The sequence below is a fragment of the Falco cherrug genome, chromosome 7 (genome assembly GCF_023634085.1).
Source record: "Falco cherrug isolate bFalChe1 chromosome 7, bFalChe1.pri, whole genome shotgun sequence".
NCBI lineage: Eukaryota > Metazoa > Chordata > Aves > Falconiformes > Falconidae > Falco > Falco cherrug.
In genome coordinates this window covers 20,211,168-20,233,125 of record NC_073703.1, presented here as the reverse complement: position 1 = coordinate 20,233,125, position 21,958 = coordinate 20,211,168, and the positions used below count along the sequence as shown (strand labels likewise).

Below are 21,958 nucleotides of genomic sequence, written 5' to 3'. Positions count from 1 at the left end.
TATCAAAAAATAATGAAACACTGTTCTCCAAATATTAGTGAAAAGATTCTAATAAGTCAGGGAAGAGCTTAAGACTGTAATACTACCTGTTGCTCTTGATGTAATTCTTACAGTTAAAGCATATTAGGCAAGCACAAGCTGCTTTTAAGCTGTTGTGTTGTCCACAGTAAAGAGAACCAAACTGCATCTGCTACAGGTACTTTCTCTTTTTACAATTTTAATTTTTAAATCTACAATTTTAAAAATATCCTTTATGCACCTGTAACCATGAAGTGTCCCTCTAAGCACACAGAATGATTACAATTTGGTGCAACAGCTATCCTTAGAAATTAATTCCATCTTCTAGAAACAAACTGAGAGGACAAATGATTACTATCTACAAGAAGATTGATAATTCTAATATGAGAAAAGCCACTTTCTAGTAACAGGATGCAAGATGATACAGGGATTTAGGACATACTCGAAGTTATCTATCCAAATGCTTGTTCTTCGTTGCCCTCTGGCAGAAATTTAGAGTCACAGGATCACTTTAACATCAACAGAAATCGCAAGCACAGCAAAAACCCCAAACTCAAACCCCAAAACAAAACTACTTTTCCTAGGTTTCACAGATGAACTCCTATAGATGTACTAATCGAAAGAAAAAAGCAGCAGCTTACCTTACAGGAATGGCTTTAGGCACAGCATTAACATTATTTGGTTGATATTTAGGCTTGTCGACCTGTACAGCAAAGGTATCCATTCCACTATCAAACTCAGGAGGCTGCGATGAGCTGTGTGCTTTCAAAATCGGTTGAGGAGAATTTGGAGATTTTGATGGCAACTCTGGTTTATGTTGAGCTTCATTTGGCAAGAGATTATGGTTGAATTTAGGACTTTCAAACTTGCGCTCAAAGGGCCTTGCAGCACTAGTGTAAGGTTTCGTTGTAAAGCGGTTGTAAGAAGGAGTGACTGTTTTCTGAATCTGTTCAGTTCCATTCACGGGGCCTTTGTCAGGGAAGCTTTTCTGAGGATAAAACGTGGACTGCACAGTGTCCTCTCTCGAGGATCTGAAAATTGCTGGCTTATTCTGAGGTGGAGGAGGGTCTGACACAGAGTTAACTGCAATGCAAATAAAAATATCACAACTTGTCAGCGACCATCACAAATTTCTAGTCATACAACTACAGCATAAGAATGCATTTTAGTCAATTCTTAATCTACTACGTAAAATACAGAGTATAAGCCAAACCTTGGATCATCTGTCCTCCTACCATATTTTGTATGTTCAGACACCTTATCTAATGTTTCATTAAACAGTTATGTTGGACACAATGGCATGGCCTTTCAATAAAAAAGGCTGGACTGATTTATATCATGACAAGGAAAAAAAAATTAAAAGAGTAAATGAGTATTGGAATACTATCATGCAATTGCACAAACTGCAAAATTCATTTGGACTGGGAAATCCTCTCAATGGGGAAGTGAAAACATCTTTTCTTTCTGGTTTTAGAAGCCTAAAGAATTCCGGTCCAAAGCACAGAGAGGTAAATTTTTTAAGTACTGAATATTTTCCTTCATTTATACTAAGAACACGAAGTATAGAAAAGACAATTACAGCGACAATGTATCAACACCTGGAAGTTACCGGTTCAGACAGGAGCACCAAATCATTTCACAAAACCCAATTTCACTCTAGTAAAAAGCTACTTTCACTAATAATTGTTCCAAGTTTCAGTTAGAGAACAGCACAGTCACCAGCGCAGACATGCTGAAGCAACCAGACAAGCACCCGACAAGCAGTACTGGTCACCACACCAGACAGGTTAGCTTCCCAGCTGCCCACCTTCGGAAAGTGCAGGCTTGTGGTGTGCTGGGAGAGACAGGACAGGACTATTGATGGACTGGGGTTGTGTATACTGGACTGAAGGAGCAGGAGGAGGAGTTGTAACTTGAGGGATCGGCTCATAGCGTTTTTCACCAACAGGTCTATCCATTGATTCAGCATCGGTTGTTTTCCCCCTGTTGAAATAAAACAAAAAACCCAAAACATTTGACTGTTCAGTCTCCTCAGGCCCTGAGCTCCTGCATTCACTGCTATCCTTTTCTTCTATGATCACCTGAGAGATATTTCCATCTCTTCCTATAAACATTAACACACGATTTTCTTTAATATCCTGTCTCAAGTATAAAAACATTTATTGATAAGCACAAGAGATTAAGACAACATTGAATCTTTAGAAGATTAGTAACACAAACCATGGCAAACAAAAGGCAGATGACATTTCAGGTGTATTTGTATAATTGCCTACAAGAACTTAAGTTTTTCAATTTAATTTGGGGCAATTTCAATAAAACAAGCATTCTCTAATTTAACAGGTCTTCAAAATAAAAATATAAATCCACTTTTTTGGGGGGGTGGGTTTTTTTTGAAAAGCGTATTTAGCCAAAAGACAACGGATTCTAGTACAACTTTTCTAAATACACCTAGTATCTGAACAATGCCATCTTAATTAGAAACGTAATCAGCTTAAGCTTCACTAGCTTTATGTGCATGGTGTAGATCATTTTAAAATCTTATTTTCAAAACATTCTTCTTACACTAGAAATATTTCTCCAGAAGTTTATTTAAAGAAATGATTTCTCAAATACCCGTAATTTTGGACTGCAATATATTATACTTTCAGAATTTGTGTGTTTAAAATTTGAAGTGCACATAATGCCTGTGATGAAATGTAACAGTGAGAGGACACCTGAAAACATCCTCACATCAACAACAGTCTTACCACTTGATGTTCCTTTTCAAGTAGTCATAGCTAGTGTAAGAGCCAAGAAATCTAGGTGATGGCAAAGCAAACAGCAATAGAAGAAAGAAAGTAGTCATTCTATCTTGAGCATATTATCGCTTCACACTTTTTGTGTTAGTCCTAGCAGTTCTCATATGACAAGGTTGTTGAAACACAGAGACACTACTTATAACAGTGACGTTTCTGATCAGACCTTTACCATATGCATATGTACAATGATTACCTACTATATTTAATAGGAGATTTTGTCAGTGAATTAGGAGGTGGTCAAGATCTCGAATTGACAGATATTGGAAGTAAGAATGACATTAGACTAAGCCATTTGTTAAAAGCTGTATAAACAAAGTTATTCAATTTATGGAAAAAAGCGAGCAAAATATACATCCCATATTTTAATAATCTCTCACTTAGGATCCAATTTGCATTAAATCCTTCAGTTTTAACACACGCAGAATGACGATGGCTTTGTGTTGCAGATCATGTACGGAGGGTACAGTCATAGCAAATGGTTCTACAGCACTATCAGCTCACCCAGCAGCAGAGCCCACACCATAAAATGCTTCCGATCGTGGCCAACAATTCCTAAGAGGATGTCTTGGAACAACTGTTTATGAATACTGGACAGACAGAAAGCTCTAAGTATACTGATGATTCTCAACACTTGTCTTGCTTATATGTTGTGAGAAAATGTATTTTACATTAAAACAGCTTTCCCTGATCCTTTCACTTTCTGTATACTCATAAAAATGAAACTGACAACAACTTTAGGCACCAGTCTCACTGCTTCAGAGGAGTGTGTTAGGAAACTAAGAGGGCTGACCAACTTCTGAAAGTCTCCTTGATGACCACACAAAGGTGACGCTCAGTGATCTAAAAAGCACCTTATGAATGTATCTCCAAGATCAGCACTGCAAAAATCATTTTAGATCTCATGCGTAAGTTTCCATTCCCACTGAATTTGCATAAAGCTATTCATCCAACAACAGAAGTTATTAGTGCATGCCCACTCACTGTTGTCTTTATTCCAGGTTGGTAGTAGCTGCTTTCTCAGAAAACTAAAATCACTGCTTCCTTCCCAGAGGGGGATATTAACTAGGAGAGGGCAGCACTCCAAAAGCCCACAGAAAAAAGCCCACCACACACTCTACACCTAATCGGAGCGGACTGCCAGCTTTTTGAGGAACTAAAAAAATGGGGAAGGGTAGTACATTCGGATGGAGGAAGCAGAAGAGCTGTGACAACACAAACATAATCAGCACAAAGTTGCGCTTAGTATGAAGCACGTTCTTTTGTCACAGGTCCCGACCCAAGTGTCAGCCACAGTCTCAACATCGTTCAGAACGTGTATGCAGTGAGGAGCGGTCCACCACGGAAGGCTTGCCTACAGCTTGTGAGCGTATAAATGAACTTCTTCTAATGACTGATGTGCCGTTTTCTAAACCGTTTCCCTGCTTCATTTTTGTTACAAAACTGCTACTTAGTTTGAAATGAAGCAGAAACAAACCACTAGAATGAACCAGTGGCCAAAAGGTTGTAAGCCTCAGTGTACAACAGAAAACATACCAAGCATTGCTGCTCCTCATTCCCCATTCAGAAAGCTCCAACCCTGACAGACACCTACGAGGTCAGCTAGAGCAGTTTCAGAAGTTCACACGGGACACTGTTCCTTACAGCCACCTCAGACGAGGCTGTAACTGATCACCAGAGCACTCTTCACCCTACTCACTGCAAAATTTAGACAAGCTGCCACATTCTGCTGCATGTCAAGCCAACGCAGGTAACTACCTTGAAAAAAGGAGGAACAAATCCACTACTCTCAGCCACAGGGACAGTAGCCTCAAAAATTGTTCCAACTAGATCCAATGAAACACATCCATTTACAAGTCTTTCTTTATCAGGAGAATCCATCCCTTATTCTACAGTTACAACTGTGACATGCAGATACAGCATTAGCCATACAAAGCAGCTTTAGTAACGGCAAAAATTTCCTAGATGATGCAAATAAAACCCCAACAAATTGGAAAACTAAAAATTTGTACACTCATAATGGAAAAAATAAATCCTTTGACAACACTTACTCATTTGCAAATAATTTTACATATTTAAGTGCCTGACATTAATATTTTAAACTGAAGAAGTTGTAGCTATTGCTTATGAATAACTAACATCTGTCCTCTGTACCCAGAACATGGATTATGCAGAAGCAAGAGACTGCATAATCAACAGTTCCTGTATCATCCAAATTTAGTGCCGTTTATTTTTAGAAGAGTTTATTCACAGAATAGCAATTGCTATATAAATTCACTAGAAAAAAGATGAATAATGACCAAGTAACAGGGTACAAACTGCAAGCTAGCAAAAGGAGAGTCCTAAACACGAATGCTTTCTCAAGACAGCGATTGTTTTGTGTTTCCATGCAAGGACACTCTAGTATGCTTCTAGAGGCAGTACTGCCCAGCTGAGTAGTGTTCTTGTTTATCTCTTTCCACTTACTTCCATTAATATTTTAGTCATTGTCTATTTGCACTGGACCACCCTGAGTAAATTCTCTTTCCCATGTCTGTCCCTTCCTGTTAAGGGTTACATTCTTTCATGGAGATCAACACATTTTTGTCCCCCGACACATTAAACTATCAGCTTTCCAAACAGTATTATCTTACTCCTTTGTGGCAGTACGATGTCACCTTCCCATGGGTACAAGCCCAGAAGTTATACACCAACTCACAATCGAAACAAAACCAGAACTGAGCAGCCAAGGAATGGAAGTGTCATGACAGGCAGAAATGGTAGGTAGCACTATGGAACAACCTCCCTCAACTAATAGCTGTTCTGCAGCAAGAATTCAATAGTTGTAATTCTCATGGTTTTCACCATGCGTGACAACACTGCAGAGGATAACAAGCGCACAACAAAAGCTTACAAAGCTCTCCATCTGAAGAATTTTACAATCTTCACAATTACTTGATAAAAGCTCACAACGTTTCTACCAAAGCATTACTGCATTTACAACAGCAACACAGTCCATGCCTACAGATCAAAACTGACTATGAGTAACATTGTTTTTTTATTTTTATGTGTGGGAACATAATTCTGAAAGCTACTGCAATGCATTAGATGAGGCCAGTCAAGACTTCTTCAGGTCTCTTCCGATGGTGCCCAGAGAACAGGACAGATAGGCTCCCATCTTTCCATCAGAAGACCCAGGGCAAGTGAAAAGAAAGGATAAAAACCATCCTTTACTGTGAATTGGACCTGGTTACAAATTACTACATGCTTTCCTTCCTTAGCATATATATATATAAAGAAAAAAAAAAGTAAAAAAAGAAATAGTTTCCACGTGAAGACTTCTTGATCAGAAAAAAAAAAGTTAGCCCTTTAAAACCTATCTAACTTTTGGAAAGATTCCAATATTCTCAGTTCACAGAGAAAGACATTGGAGATGACAGGCAGTATTATACAAGTAAGAGCAGGGCTCCTGAGTCCTAGCTCAAATCCTTTAAGACAAGCACTGGAACACAGTGTAACAAGTGACATGAAAGGCAGCTTGCATACACACTTAACACTTTAAAACTTCAGCAAGCTAGTTTATTATTTCACTCTAAAGATCTCTCTCACATCCAGGCTGCCAGATTTCCAGCTTGCCCTGAATGGCCCACATTTCATGCAGGAATGCAACCAAAGCCTTCCAAAACGCCCAATTTTCAGCCTGCACACAGCAAGCCAAGATAGCTTTTCAAAGTAACAGCTACAAACACATTGTTAAGAGTTCAAATCAAAACAAATTTTGGAAATTTATGTAACTGTGGAGTGTGTTCACAAAGTCTGCCTAAGTAGCCTCCCAAGACAGCCAGTTCTCTACCTGAGCTAAAACTGTGTATGAGCTTTCACACAATTTCAGTATCAAAATGTTCCAGATGAAGGAAGCTAAACAATTCAGGAAACAGATGTTTCCATCAACAGATTAAATTCTGACCTCAGCAATATTCCCTAAAGGCTCCGTTTCCTAATGTCAAACATGGCTAACGTGTACAAGCCCGTCTGCAGAATAAATGCATGCAGAACTGGAAAAAACCTAAACTTTTGCTTTGAAAGATGTTTAAGCACTCAGTATTAGTTTTGACTAAGGAAATAACTTTGTTATGGTCTGTCTATAATAATAAGTGGAACATAATCAGTGATCTGGACAAGGGGATCGAGTGTACCCCCAGTAGGTTTACAGATGACACCAAGCTGGGGGCAGCACTGACCTGCTGGGGGGCTGGGGGCTCTGCAGGGGGGTCTGGGCAGGCCGGGCCTATGGGCCGAGGCCAGTTGTGTGAGGTTCCACCAGTGCCGGGCCCTGCCCGTGGGGCACAGCGACCCCAGGCAGCTGCAGGCTGGGGCAGGGGGCTGGGAAACTGGAAAGGTCCTGGGGGGCTGACAGCTGAACATGAGCCCCCAGTGTGCCCAGGGGGCCAAGGCAGCCACCGGCATCCTGGCTCGTATCCCAAACAGTGTGGCCAGCAGGGCCGGGGCAGGGATCGTCCCCCTGAACTCGGCACTGGTGAGGCTGCACCTCAAACATCGTGTCCGGTTTTGGGCCCCTCGCTCCAAAGGGACACTGAGGGGCTGGAGCGTGTCCAGACCCAGGCAGGGGGCTGGGGCAGGGGCCTGGGGCGGAGGGGGCTCAGGGGGGACCTTATGGCTCTCTACAACTCCCTGACAGGCGGCTGTAGGCAGGTGGGGGTTAGTCTCCCAGATGACAAGCGGCAGGACAAAAGCAAACTGTCGCAAGTGAGAAATGCAGATGCGGCACTCAGGGACACAGGTTTAGTGCTGGACTTGGCAGTGCAACATTAACAGTTGGACTCAAACGCCTTTTCCAACCTAAATGATTCTGATTGTCTGTTAGTAAGTGGTAAGCAAAAGTAATAGTATGTTGAAGGTCCTTGAACCTCCAAATATCGTTCATTCCATTTACCACAATAAAAAGTTAGGCAGTTATTTGTTTTCAAACTAAATCTAGATCGAGACAGAGCCACTGACTTCATGAATACAAACTAATCTCAATTAGATACCATGAACCCCTTGAATTCCATTGACAGAGGCAGAATTTCTGTTGTAGCCCTCTATGCCTCCCTCCTTTTTTAGATTAAAAAAAGAAATCCCCCAAACTTACTTAGAATAACTAGTGAAATTCAGCTGACTCTGCGAATGTATTGGCTTAGTAGGCTCAGAATGATGGCTGGCAGGAACCTGTGCAGATGGCTTATTTTCAAAACTCCTGCGATCAAAATATGAGAGCTGCTTTCGGTAATACTCTTCATCTTCCTCAGGATCATAATGATTTGAACGCACAATATCTTCAGGAGGCTTCACTTGAGGTCTCTGTGGTTCTGGGGCCCTAATAAAAAACAACAACACGCTTTTTCTTCAACTGTGTCAACTATGCAAGTGCCTGAATTAAAAATCTGTTTTATAACCTAGCTGGTGATAAAGCAACTGAAAAGTAATTCTTTTAATTGCACACCTTGCCTTTTTAACCTACACTGCATGGAAAGTAGACAGCTGTGACACAGCATAAAGAAAGAAAATCCGTATTTCCATTTCACCTTACCTTTTCCCTTCCGTTTTACTTGCCAATTATCTCAAACAGGAAAAAAAAATTGGAGATACTGGCTGAGTTTCTTCCTCAAAAATGATGCTAACAACATATTGTGTCCTTCCCCACTTCCCAGCAATCATGTCCGTGCGAACTTGACTTTATGCCCTATCTTACTATTGACACACTCCAGCTCTCCACTCGGCAGTTTCCAATTTGAACCACTAAGATATGTCTTCTGAATATTCTGATCTCATATTGAAAACCAGTTTTAATTAATCAGTTGTGCACCTACCTGTAAGTTGTTTTGTCGTGTTCGTATTGGCTTTGAGAAGTTGGTTTTGGACCACTCACAGTTGCGAGTGTAGGCTTAGGTGCTAGTTCTGGAGGCTGTCAAGAAAAACACAGCATATTCTCTGAGATTCTAACATTTCTAAAGATACGCTACTTTCTGAGTAGGAAAATGAAGACTGCCCTCCCCTTCCCCCCGAAGGAAAACTGGCATCAAATACTACTGAAAGATGAACTGGAGGAGCTTTCAGCATGGCAAGTTCCCCTTCAGTGTTTTCATAGAAATTTTCAGTTTCTGCTTTAAAGACACACTGCGTTTAGGTTGCTAAGATGCTATTCCACAAGCAGTAAAGCTTTCTTTCCAAGTCAGTATTTTACTTCTTGCAATGTAGCTCTTAGCAAAAAGTAGGTATTAGAAGACTGAAATTAATTACCTTGACAGCTGATGTGTCACTCGGGTCCTTCATTTTTTCCAAAGATGGCGATCTTCTTCTTTCGAATATCTTAACCCTACTTCGCACAGACTGGGGTTTCATGGCTGGATCTTCTTCTTCCTCTGCTAGAGATGGCGGTGTAGGCAGTGGTTTACTGTTAGAAGGCAAAACTTCTGGTTTGGTTTGTGATGAAGGGGGAGGAGGAAGGGAAACACCTGAAGTGCTATGAGAAGGCTCATACTGTCCAGCTTTCGCATTATATGCTTGAGGACCACCTTGTTCATAGCCCCTTATATGCGGGTCAAAGTACTGCTTCGGTTCAGGAGATCGCGATATGGCTGACTGGTATGGCTGAGCTTCTTGTTTGTATCTACCATGTGTGTCATACCCAACACTATGCTGATCTTCGTATCGCACTTGTGGTAAGCTGAAGTTTTTGGGTGCATGCTCATAGCGAGGTCTGCCTTCATAGCTCATTGGAGGGGGTTCCTCAAAACGAGGTTGTGCTGGGTAATAGCTGCGTTCTGTGCTCTCTTCTATGTTTTGTCTGGAATCAAGATCCCTAGGAGGCTGGTTTTCATAAGCTGTTCTTGCTTGGTTGTAGGGCTGTTTTTCGTCGTAATATGCCCAGTGCTCCTCATAGGGAGGCACGCGGTCATCATAATGTAGGCGAGGGTCATAACCACGAGAAAATTGATCTACATAGTTTGTAGAGTCATATCTGTATGTTGACTGTTCATAGTCCCTACTTGGTTGTTTTTCTGCATACTGAGCCTGGGATTCATAGATCAGATTTGGGTCTCTTTCCTGTCTCTGTACTGGGTGATTAATTGCTGGCTGTTTTAAGATGTAGCTTTGTCTGGACGCTTCTTCATTAATATATGGATCCTTTCGGTATACCTGTTAAATAGAGGCATATTTCTCAGTTAAAATGAAGAGTAACTCCAGCTGCATTTAAAATATAGTATTTTAAATAAGTCTTAAGTTTTAAAGATTGGCTTTATTTTTGTTTAAAAGCAGAACAGTTTGATGCAGTTGTTTGCAATCACAGGAAGCTGAACTTGGTGACTCAAGAGATCCCCTCCAGCCCTATTTTTAAGCAGAAACATCTAAGTAGATTAAAAGGGAAAGGCAAGGGTAATAGTCCTTTATCTTTGGGGGCTGGGGGGGAGGCACACACACTTTTTTGCAGGGTGTGGGCAGAGTGGAAGTAAACTGATTTACATACTTAAGTTAGTTCTAGCATCGCTGAGGAAGTATATAGTCACCCAACAAACTGGATTAATCTTCATGATGAAGGATTTGGCAAAATTTAAAGCATACAAAGATTATCTACTGTCATTTTAGCAAAGTAACAGATTTTTCTCAAGGCCTCGTTAATAAACAGTAGAACACTGACAAGCTAAAAAATTGTCACACAAAGTAAAATCAAAACACAGAACACAGCCTTTTTAAAAAAAATTCATCTTTTGAGAAGTGGAAATTATATAGCTTGAAGCCATGCACACAAAACATTAGATGATGCTTAGCAATTCAGATGCACTGGGGTTTTTTTGCAACCTGCATGATCTCTTAGAGGCAAAAAATTAGAAGGAATTCTCCTAGCAAGGGCAAAACAAAAAGACCATGTGCTAGCTTGATGTATAGCAGGAAATCAGCGCAACAATGTGGCACAGGTACCTTTGCTGGATCTATATGCGGCGATAAGGATGATGGCTCTTGATCTCTTAGGACTATATGAGCTCCCTCAGTACTTGATGTTCTTAAGGGGCCCGCCTGTGGTTGGTAAGAGTTGTAAGGAGCAGCGGTAGGCTCCTCCAGTCTGACATTAGTTAGGTTTACATTAGCATTTACTGCAGAGGTTGATGAGGTTGCAGGGTTTGATTCAGGCGACGGGGAAAGGTAAGGGACTGCAGGTGAAGCTTCTGCTTTCTGTGAAGTGTTTAAAATATTTTAAATATACCGCTATTGAATCACTGTATGACTTCTTGCTTTATATTAAAATAAGTTCAATGTGCTTTGATCCACGCAGCTAGGCGTAGAATGAAACGTACTGAAAATATCATGCACTAGCACTTCCAAAAATTCATTAAGTTCAAGATTAAGAAAGCAAAACATTTAAAGTAGAACGGTACTTCAATCCCCCTCCTGCCAGAATGAGTCAGTAAAACAGGTAGGTCAAGCTGATTCTCCAATTCGTTATAACGTGTTATTGTTGCTGTTGACAGATTCTTATATGCACCTACAATACTGGTAAGCAGATTACAAACACCGATTTGTTGTTCAAGAGAATGTATAACCTGCAGTAAACACACAACACTCAGCGTATAAAATTACTTTCTTACCGGCTGAGAAGCAGTTGTTTTAAATCCTGAAGAATCTATTCTGAGATTAGGCTGTGGCTGAGCTTGAGATGCATAAGTAGGGTAAGTTTGAGTTTCATGATGCATTCCAGAAGAATCCTCTCTAACAGGTTCAGAAGAACGTGTAATAGCAGATTCAGGAGGAGTCCCAACCTCATCATTCAGAGTTTCATCCAGTTCTTGATCAGTGTAAGCACCCCCTTCTGTATCTGTGTCTTCATAATCCGATGTGTGTCTGCTGTCTGTGCTATACATAGAATATTCGCTACCAGGAGCCGAGAGGTAAGAAAGGCGGTCATCATGCAAATCAAGGTCATCGCTCGTAGCACCATCTGCCTGTATCAAACAAAATTACAGTACACTCTTATTGAAATACCTTTTAGACAATGCTCTTTTTCTTGCAATGTAAAGCTAGGAAATTTTTTTGCAAGTAATTAAAGAACTGAACAAATGGAATGCACCTATCTTGTTCTGAACCACAACAAAGTCTGGGAGTTAAAAAAGTTAAGCTGTATTCCAAATCCAGCAGCACAGCAACAGTATCGCAATTCAACAGTTCCAAACATCACAAGGGGGAAGAAATTGGGTTTCAACCGCTGAAGAAGTTAAGCTTACAACTAAAAGCCTTTTCTGCAGTCTAGCACTTTGAATCATTTTACTACGGGGTCCGATGACCATCAGCGTAAGGGAGGGGATAATGCATAGTGTCCACAGAAATCGAAGTGAGTGGAAAGACACAAGGCTGCACTTTCCAGTGACATTATGATACTGGAATCATTAACTTGAAGGTAGACATAAGGAGATGAAAGGAGCCTACTAGAAAGGATCTAATTAAGATTTATCTAATTAAGAAACACTTAGTAATAGCCAATTCATCATTTGCTTACTTGTAGTTGGCACTTTGCTTGATAGCAGTTCTTCAAAAGGATGGACCTGATGTGCATAGTGTAACATGCAGCTTGAGAAGGCAAGTGGAGTTTTAGCGGGGAACACAGAATACTAACTTGCGATTTTGTATCTGTGTTCTCACAACGAACATGAATATGCCACTTGCTTTTATATTAACAAAAAAATAATTCACCATCAGGCAATGCAAGCCCCTAGTACCAATGCAGCACAACACCCAGTTCTTTCCCGAGAAAGCATCCAGTCCCCACCAAGTCTCCAAAAGCAGCATCAGATCCTCCAGTTCACAGTGGCAACGGGCAAATGCTCTCACATACTACACTGCTACATGCACAAGGACAACCGTACAGCAATCATTCACAGAGTAACTGCACTAACAGAGCGACAGATCAGTTCTGAGCAGTTCACACAGCCATGAGGCATTATTGCTTTAGATCTTCAAATGACAGTTAAAATGAGAAAGAAAAAAAGGAAAGCAAACTTCATTCCACAAGTATCTCCCCATATCTGTAATACTAGTGAAGAAAGAAAGAACAAAAAACCTCTTGTAAATACAGTTGTAATTTCTCCCCAAACATACTATTTCTTACCTTTCCTTCTGAAACCCACACTAGTTGGTTCTGTTGTTGCTGAATTGCTTCCTTTAGAGCTCCATACCATCCTTCATTCATTGAGTTCAAGTTAATGGTAGCTAGAAGTACAGCAGGTTAGGTTGACTTACGATTTTTGCAGAACTCTGAGAAGGATTTGTACCACCAGTAATAAAAGCAATATAAACTGGTAGGTTAAAAAGATGAGATTTAAGTATTAATGTAAATACTAGTATTCAAAACCACCTTAAGGCCTGATGTCATTTGGGACATTTTATCCTGTACGAAATACTGAGTTAACAGTAGCTTGGAATAAAGTGAGGCTTCAGACTAAAAAACCAAAAATACATCATCTTCCCGTTTATCCCAGTGTTTGATTTTAGCTGCTGATCCTGCAAAGCCACCAGATCCATTAGAAATGTCCTGTTGATGTTTCAGATCACTTAATGTGACTATTGCAGTCATGTGCAAACGACGCACACATCAATGAACTACTAGTTATTGAACAGAGCAGCCCGAGGCAGACAACTACTGCTTGACTTGGTCCATTTGCAGAAAAGTCTGGAGGAAGATATTATCCTCACCTCACCTCCCTCTCAGAAAATTAATCCAGTATCTCCAATTACTTACTTGTAAAGAGATGGTGATTATTTTTGCGTAGCTTATGAGCTCTTTCATACAGCTTTCTGGCACTTTTTCGTGATTCTGGGCACAACCTCATTCTCATTGTCTTTACACCTTGCTTAGAATCAGGATTTAGGAACACGACAATAGGATACCACTGGGCATAATTCAGACGGTCCACTGCATTAGGAGTGACATCTAATAAAGCATGTTTGTCCTGTTGTGATAAAAAGGACAGAGGTGATAAAGTGAATCATTTATATACTAGATTTATTTATTTTTTAAACAAATTCCACTAATTTATTTTACGTTATCTTTACAGAGTTCATTGTTTCAAAGTATTGATTTAAATGCTTTTTGTATTTGAATAATAGAAAACAAACCAGTTCCAATACCAGGCTACATAAGCATATACATTTTGAACTGTAGGACTGACTGCCTAACCATGAGTTTTTTAACATTTAACTCACTCTGAATACAAGACTTAGCCAGCTTTCATCCAGAGCGAGACTTCTCAAGCACACACCATGCAGTATCCCCACTGTGCTTCTAGAATAGCTCCCCACCCCCCTACCTGGGCATGTGAAAGGCTTACAGTTTGTTTTTAGTTAAGGAAATAAAAAGATGAGTAGTAGAGCCTCATATCATGAGCTAACATCAGAAGTTTTAAAGATAGCAAGGCAGAGAGACTGAAGGACCCCTTCCCCTAGTCAAGTTACTAGTCTGTAAATTGGAGTGGCGGAAGACTAACAACTCCATAAATGTAACTCCATAAAGTAACAACTTCTAGATGTAATGTCACACCATGGCTTTAAGTAAAAGGGGAAACAGCTTAGAATAGCCTTAATGGAGAGAGGACAACACCATCTGGAACAAAGCCTAGAATGACTTCTAGGCTGCTGTTATTAATATGGAGAAGGAAAGGGGTACCATGTGTCTCGGGTTTGGTGTTGTTTTTTTTAATTAACAAATAGAAAGATGAGAAAGTCATTTTTAAAGCAAACACACTAGTTAGTTATCCTTCTACATTTAAGACACCTGACACTTTACTTGGTAATACCAGTTTTACTCTTCATGTTAAAAGCATGGTGACAATAACACACTTACTCTATCGATTATCTGTTTTATAGTGTGAAGACGAATAATGCCAGAACTACGTTGGTCAGTGCCAGCATCTCTTGGTTCGCTCTCTGGTAAAGAGGACACAGTAAAAACCTGTTGTAAGTTTCACTCCTGCTTCAAAATAATACATGAAAATCTACCCACAAACTTGGCCATAAAAATCACTACATCTTTACAAAAGCCCTCAGAAGTAAGATAATAAGGTACTGAATTAAAAAAGATATTTGAGAAGGCTATAGATAAAATATTACTTTTACCTTTGGAGAATTACCAACAACCAAACAGTGAAAGAGCTTGTATTTAGTCTGTTCCTTTAAACTGTCAACATCTTGTTAAACATGTTAACAGCTAGAGTAATAATGCAGAAATAACCTAGCAAAAAAGGCTGACTATTTCGTACCTGCAGAAAAACCCAATCTCACACTTACTTGCAATTTGAAAGATATCTGGTTCTTCTCTAGCAAGTTTCTCTCGCGCAACGTCAGCTATTGGACCAAAAATGGTTACAGGTCTGAGAAATCCAGCTAGAATTGAAAGAGCAAGAAAGAGGGGGGGGGGGAAGTCAAAATACAGCGATTGCTTAACAGAGATGCAAGATATTCTTAAATACATAGGCTAACACAAAGCAAACCACACAAACCTGTTAACCTGCAACAGTAAGAATAAAGCCATACCTTCCCGAAGAACAACTCTTTCATAGGCAGGAAACTTTGTCTGCACAGGTTGGGCAGACAGATCTTCTCTGCTTTTTCGGAGATTTCTTTTTGAGCTACGCAAACCTCGGAATCTCCAAAAATCCGCTCGATCTCCTCCTGCCGTCTTTGGAAGCGTGTACTGTACGCTAGCTAGTTGCTCAGCTCTAAGATGACAACAAATCCCAACCAGTTATCAAGGAAGTTCAGCTTCTGAAGTTAATGCTTGACTAGCAAGCTTATACATCCAAAAAACACTACACATGCTGAATCTAGCTTTTGCTGTTTCTCTATCAGGAAGTACAAGATTGAATTCTTGAGGCTGATAACACATTTCTGAGGCTTTCTACTACACCTTGTCTCCTGTATTGGAAAAAAGTTTTAGGGGTTTTTTTGTGGACTGTGCAAGTGTCAAAAGCAAGTCCACAGATCAGATATTTAACTTCCATTTGTTTTAGCGCTTTGTCACTTTTTCTGACTGTACCAGTTCTATAAACTAGCATCCTGCAGACAAGTCCAATAATTCATTATACAGTTAGAGAATTTAAAATTGTAGCTGTAAAACAGCAACTGAAGCATTTTAAGATCGTACCTGTTTTTGTTAGGTATGATACCTCTTTCAACTTCCTTGTGATTCTTGCCAATTCGAATTGCCAGCCAAGAACCTAGTTTGCCATTGTACAGAGTGTCTACCACCCGGAACACTTCACCTTTGTTGAAACTTAATCCATAAGGAGATTCCTTTTCATATTCAAAGTGAGTTCTGATATAGAAAGAATCCCCTACATCAGACTCAACAATGCGACGATAAACTAAGAAAAGAAAAAGAAACCCCAAAATAAAACGTTATGTACGTTCACGTGAAATCCTAATGCTCGCAAGAATTACTCAAAGCAGGGCCACACCTTAATTCTCCTTGTATTAAATACACAATATTAATTTGAGAAGCCTTCATTTCTTAGAGCTACTCTATTTTAAGCAGCGTAACTATTAATAGCAAACTGTACCAACATAAATTCGACTTTCATGGTCAAAAATTTGGTGCCAGTGCAAGCTTAATTCAGCTCCCCTGGAAGGAATGAATCTTGCTGGGATGAAGTTTGCACGTGCATGCACATCAGTGCAATTGCTCATTTTCAGCGGCGTAACTACAACAAACTCTCCTGCTCTCCTCAACATTTAATGCCAATAGCTCCAACAGACGCTAGGGGTTATTTCTGGCAGGTTTCTGTTTGCTTGGGGGCAGGTGAGGTGCGCTATTACAATATCAATCTCTAGTCCATTTGTAGTAGTAACCTATCCCAAAGCCAAAAGAACTTAGCCTTCGTAAGATGCCAATTTCCTGCAAGCCAGAAGTTAGTCATAATTTACTGCGCTTTTTACATTGTTCCAGTCTACTACATTGCTCTCAATATACAAATATTTACCGTCTTTTTTCTTCTGTGCCAAAATGGTTACTTCTTCGCCTTTAGGAAGATCAAGCAAAAAAAGGACAGCTTCTTCTCTGATGATATTTGTGAAGTCTACGTTATTTACCTGGTATCAATGAAGTAATCAGTTTGATGTAGCATACAACATTATAACACAGATTTAACTATACAATGTGAAATCTAAATCAACTTATTGCAAACATTTTTTTAGTTGTTTCATACACACACATCAAGTGCATGTATCCCAAGACGCCTCTTGTACCTCTAAATAGTCCCACTTTATTTCTTGATAAAAGCATAGCTTCCAGAGTAACAGGTAGCTGTTCATTTTATATTCTTTAGATCAATATTATGGATCACCTATAAACATCAGTAACACACACAGTCCTCTGACAATTTAGTGACCCAACAGTCAAAAAAACATAACAACTTCATCAACTGAGTTAGTCTAAGAAATTGGATGTAAAACTTACTGACCATCCTAGCAACAGCACAGTAACAGGAGATCTTGCTGCTATTAAGTCGTCTAGTAAGTACATACAAAAAAACCCTGTATGAACTACAAAGGCAATATATGCAATCTGCAGAAAGAAAACCTACTTCGGTACAACAAAGCACTTGTATTGTCATTGGTTTTGACATACCCTGAGAATCTGGTCCCCTTCCTCTAATCCTTCTTTCGCTGCAGGGCTGTCTTCCAGAACGCCAGCTACAAATATGCCAACATCATTGCCACCTGCTAGTCGCAAGCCCACACTGTCTCCTTTTCTGAATTTTACCAGTTTCATGCTTGGCCTGGAGGTTTAGAAGATATTCCACTTACAGGGATAATAGCATGTGCTCAGTCTCAAATGTATCAGGTTATTTTATGCTAAGAACTAATCTGCCTATCATTTCAATTAGAGAATATTATGCTATGCATTCCATTAACTGCTTACCAACCACAGCATTAGAACACATAAGCAGCAATTCAAAAAACCCACCTGTATTTACTTGTTTAGGGAGTTTGTCTGTCTTATGCTCACACAGTGATTTAAGTGAGTCATTTTGACACTCCCCTCCAAAAACATCCTTCCTTTTAAAGAGCTGTGCTGACATACAGGTCTATTTTGGCTCTAAAGAGATTGAGATGAAAACAAACTAGAATCTATCCTCATGTACACTAATGCCCGTAAAGGAGATCCCAGTTGAAGTAGACTCTTTTCCACACTATGACTTTGCACATTTTTGCAGTGACCTTCATTCATTGCGCTCTGATTATTAGGAAAGGAAAGTAATATGCTACAGTATTCTCTCCTCTCTCTGGAGATAAGGACAGGACAGGAGGGGGTGGGGATGCCCAGGGAGAAAGAAACACTGCAAATTCTTCTCACCAGTTGATCATTGTAACTGCTCATTTCCGTAGTATATTAACAGACTCTTAAACGGTATATTACACAATGCAAGTGCCACCAAGGCTCAGGAATAAACCTAAAGTCATCATTCTAATATTTCTGTACAGAAGTGTCAGGACAGCATATTGGACTTCACAACAGACCACTTATACAGGTTGCTCATCACCCTGGATAAAAACTTGTTTTGCTCAAGGGCCAGGCAGATCCAGATAGAGTTCAGAGTTACGTTACCGAAGCATTCCATCTTCATGGGTTGAATTGGGTAAGGGACCATCAGATGGACTGACTGGTAAATCCACATCTGGCTGACCTCCTTGTGCATACACTGGCTTTGGTTCTATTAAAATATCAGAAGATTTCAAATGTCCATTTGGTCATGTAAAGATGAGAAAGTAAAGCTAACTTAAGAGCTTAATGACTTTTTCAGTAGCCTTCCTCTACGCCACTTAAATCCACTTAGTTAAATATTAGAAACTTACAACAACAGAAGATGCTCTCACCATGCCATTGAAAGCAGTATGATTACTGGCCTAACTATTACTTCAGTAAAAATCCCACAACTTCCTCTGTACAACATAAAACAACAAGAACTAGAAGACTTCATGCTCACATGACCACTTTCAACCCTGCTGTTTCTCACCTTAATTTATCTAACATCTTTGTTTTCCATTGGCTCTCTTCCCTCAAGAACTCAATTTTTGAAACAAAAATACCAAAAACCACTTGAACTGCTGCTGCATACCTTGAGGTCAGCAGATTTCAATACTTCGGTGGTTTTTAAAGATAAGCACTTACTATGGCTCTGCTGCACAGATTCCCTAGAGTCACTGGGAAGAAACAGCCACTGCAGTCTCCCCTCAGTAACGAATGCTAACAGGGGCTCTTCTCCGCTTCGTGGTTGGTCATGGATAAGAGAATTTGTATTTAAGGCTTATCTCTGCACATTTAAAAAAAGTTATTTCAAATTAGACTGGCTTCAAGCTGTCTAATATCCCGGATCTTCCCAACAACTGTGCTGTCTTCCTTTCAAATCACTGAATAGACTAGTTTGAAATTGGGAATTTCAGACACTTTGGTAATAATGCCTTTTCTAATGTGCCTTTTGTCCCTACCATAAAGGAAAATGCTGTGTTACTGTAAGTCTTTGACAGCCCTTTCCTGGCCTAAGCCTCTGATGAGCTCTTTGAACAAATACTCTCCTTCCATCCTCCTCTGACACAATCAACCGTGACAGTTGTCTTGCTCTTAAGTCTAAGCAGCAAACTGCCACAGAATCTGCCAACTACTTTTCTAACCACATTTTCATTACAGTCTTTGCAAGATCCTCATTTCCCTAGAGCTTTCTGTGAGGCTGTTAAAGGATTATACCCTTTATTGCACCTTTTAATTTCAGACTATATATTACAGCAAGTTATTTTTATCTGCAGACACAAGTTTAAACATTATCTTTATGTACTGGCCTACATCTCCTCCCATCCAAACTAAATGTTTCCATGTGCCTCTTCCCACTCACCCAACAACAGAACATTTCTTCTTCTCCTCTAACCACCAAAATCCCCACAGTACTTATTACTTGCTTGCCAGTCCCTCAAACCAATCGTTAGTATATTACTTTGGATTAAGAACCACCTCAAGGATCTCCTATCCTGGCTGGCTTTCTATTATGCCAAGTATTAATCTTCAGCGTCTTACAGAAATACAAAATTCATCTTTCTAATCTCACTGCTACATCCTCCTTCTATCCAGGCAAATACCAACTTACTTCATTTGCATTTTTTCTTAACACCACTACAAAAGGTGTTTTGACAAAGACAATATTTTTACGAATGGCTGCTGCATCAGAGAACCTAATGCTGTAATTTTCAAGATCTTCCAGAGTCTATCAAGATCGTAACTCTTCCAATTCTTCACCGAGCTACTGAATACTACTTGCAGAAGCATCACTGCTCATTCCTAAATCCACAAATATTTTCAGGCTGGAATGTACCTTTTCTCATTCTACCCAGCCTTTGAACCATCTGCACAGCTCCTCTTTCTACACCTATAATTTCACTAAAGTGCCTCATTCTGTAAACAAAAACAAATCTTCTAAGTCAGCCTGCCCAGAAGAGTGTCCTGTCATGGTATCATCTTATGTTTTTTCTTTATACCATAAAGATAAAAGGCATTTTTATCTTTTTTATCTGGTGCCATTTAGCTTACCATTCCCTCTGGAAAAAAAAAGGAAGATTTTGTTCTGGTTTTAGGAGTTGGACTGCACTTGTTAAAATGCTTAGTCCATGACTGAGTTCTAAGTGCTACAGTAACGAAGTATTTCAGGGTGTTCCGAGTTGTGTCTTAGGAACAGTAGTTCTCAACAGGCTTGACACCATCCTGTTTAAATACAGCCTGCTAGACTAACCTATAAGAACCAGTCTACTGCTCGACACTCAAAAAAGAAATGCCACTTTTAACCTTGCTTGAGATATCAGGACAAACCTCTTTACAACCATCATCTATAAATACAGCCCTAAACACTAAAGTTCAACCCCCAGATAATGGGCAGACCCCACAGCTTAGGTTTTCAGGATCAAAACTCTAGTAAGACATAAATAGGGTTATGGCTCCAAAGACTGTTCATATACAGAAACAGAAGTAACTAGGACTCGGACTGTTCCAAGACTTTAAAAAATCATCCCACAAATACGCGATGGCATGAAGTCTTTACCAGTCATCCATTCTCAACAACATGCATAATTAATACATTTTAATGTCTTTACCTGGTAGTGGTGGAGTTTGTTTTTCAGTTCTTTCAACTGCCACCTCTTCTACAGTTTTAGAAAGATCATCTGCATTCTTTACAGGTGTAGAGACAGCTCCCGGTTTAGTTACTCTCTCATCTTCTCTGCTTCGATGACTGTATTAGAGAGAAAGATCCCACTCCGCATATAGAAATGTTTCTGTGACCTTGGTCTACTAAGACTAAAGAATAAATCCTTTCATCCATGAAGTTCAGGTTTGGTGGGTAAAGAATTACCAATTACTATTTAACAAGGTTTTGTTCTTTGGCTATCACATTATTAATAATATTATTTTCATTTCTTAATCCAAGCATTCTGTCCCTAACTTCACATCAATAAAAAGACTTCTTTAGATATGGCTATTTAGAAAGAAAGTGGTCATGGTGAAACAGACTGCTCTCTGCTACAAGCACAGAAGTTGTACACACGGGCTGTACATTGGAAGCTATGTAAGAAACTGAGAAGCAAAGGGAAGAAGGGGAGAAGAGCAGTTACAGTGGTCTTTTTCTCACCCCTCCCTGTAGAAATCATGGATTTTTAGACTTAGTTCTTAAGCTTCATTGCAATCAAGCTAATTTATCAGTTCCTTTGTGTGGTAGCTGCCCTGGAACACAAGTGCTGCCGGTTTGGCTCTTCGTGGGTTTTTGCAGAGATGAAAGGCAAAGCACAAACATGCCCCGATTTCTCAGTCTTCAGAAAGGATGAAGCCTTCAACCCACAGCTATTACACAACAGGAGTGCTTCTCATGCACTCAGTCACCCACGTATTTGAGTAAAAAGACAACTCAGTGCTTCTTATGCATTTCCTATGCATGCTTACAGTGCAAAACAAAAGCATATATGACAAGTTAAAAAAAAGCAGAAATCTGTTGTCGTTCTTTAAATGATGACAACTAAAGCACAAAATAACATAATTTCTATACCTTTAGAGCTCAAGAGATCAGGTATTTTTATACTGTTATATA

General features: G+C 39.7%; 1 protein-coding gene across 9 annotated transcripts in view; it reads right to left on the bottom strand.

Moving 5' to 3' along the window:
• Window positions 1-21,958, bottom strand: part of TJP1 (tight junction protein 1) — a 198,960-nt gene that overhangs the window by 7,246 nt on the left and 169,756 nt on the right. For 5 of the 9 annotated variants that reach the window (XM_027802757.2, XM_055715961.1, XM_055715962.1 and 2 more), the window contains 17 exons: window positions 20,973-21,109; window positions 18,445-18,550; window positions 17,464-17,614; window positions 16,817-16,925; window positions 15,982-16,201; window positions 15,372-15,556; window positions 15,126-15,221; window positions 14,683-14,765; window positions 13,582-13,792; window positions 12,952-13,052; window positions 11,438-11,791; window positions 10,773-11,024; window positions 9,093-9,992; window positions 8,663-8,757; window positions 7,945-8,169; window positions 1,826-2,001; window positions 660-1,101 (listed from right to left, as the gene is read on the bottom strand). In XM_027802757.2, coding sequence (XP_027658558.2) covers window positions 660-1,101; window positions 1,826-2,001; window positions 7,945-8,169; window positions 8,663-8,757; window positions 9,093-9,992; window positions 10,773-11,024; window positions 11,438-11,791; window positions 12,952-13,052; window positions 13,582-13,792; window positions 14,683-14,765; window positions 15,126-15,221; window positions 15,372-15,556; window positions 15,982-16,201; window positions 16,817-16,925; window positions 17,464-17,614; window positions 18,445-18,550; window positions 20,973-21,109 — 3,843 coding nt within the window. The remainder of the gene's footprint in view (window positions 1-659; window positions 1,102-1,825; window positions 2,002-7,944; window positions 8,170-8,662; window positions 8,758-9,092; window positions 9,993-10,772; window positions 11,025-11,437; window positions 11,792-12,951; window positions 13,053-13,581; window positions 13,793-14,682; window positions 14,766-15,125; window positions 15,222-15,371; window positions 15,557-15,981; window positions 16,202-16,816; window positions 16,926-17,463; window positions 17,615-18,444; window positions 18,551-20,972; window positions 21,110-21,958) is intronic. The other 4 variants (XM_055715964.1, XM_055715966.1, XM_055715967.1 and 1 more) reach the window with 1 other exon arrangement.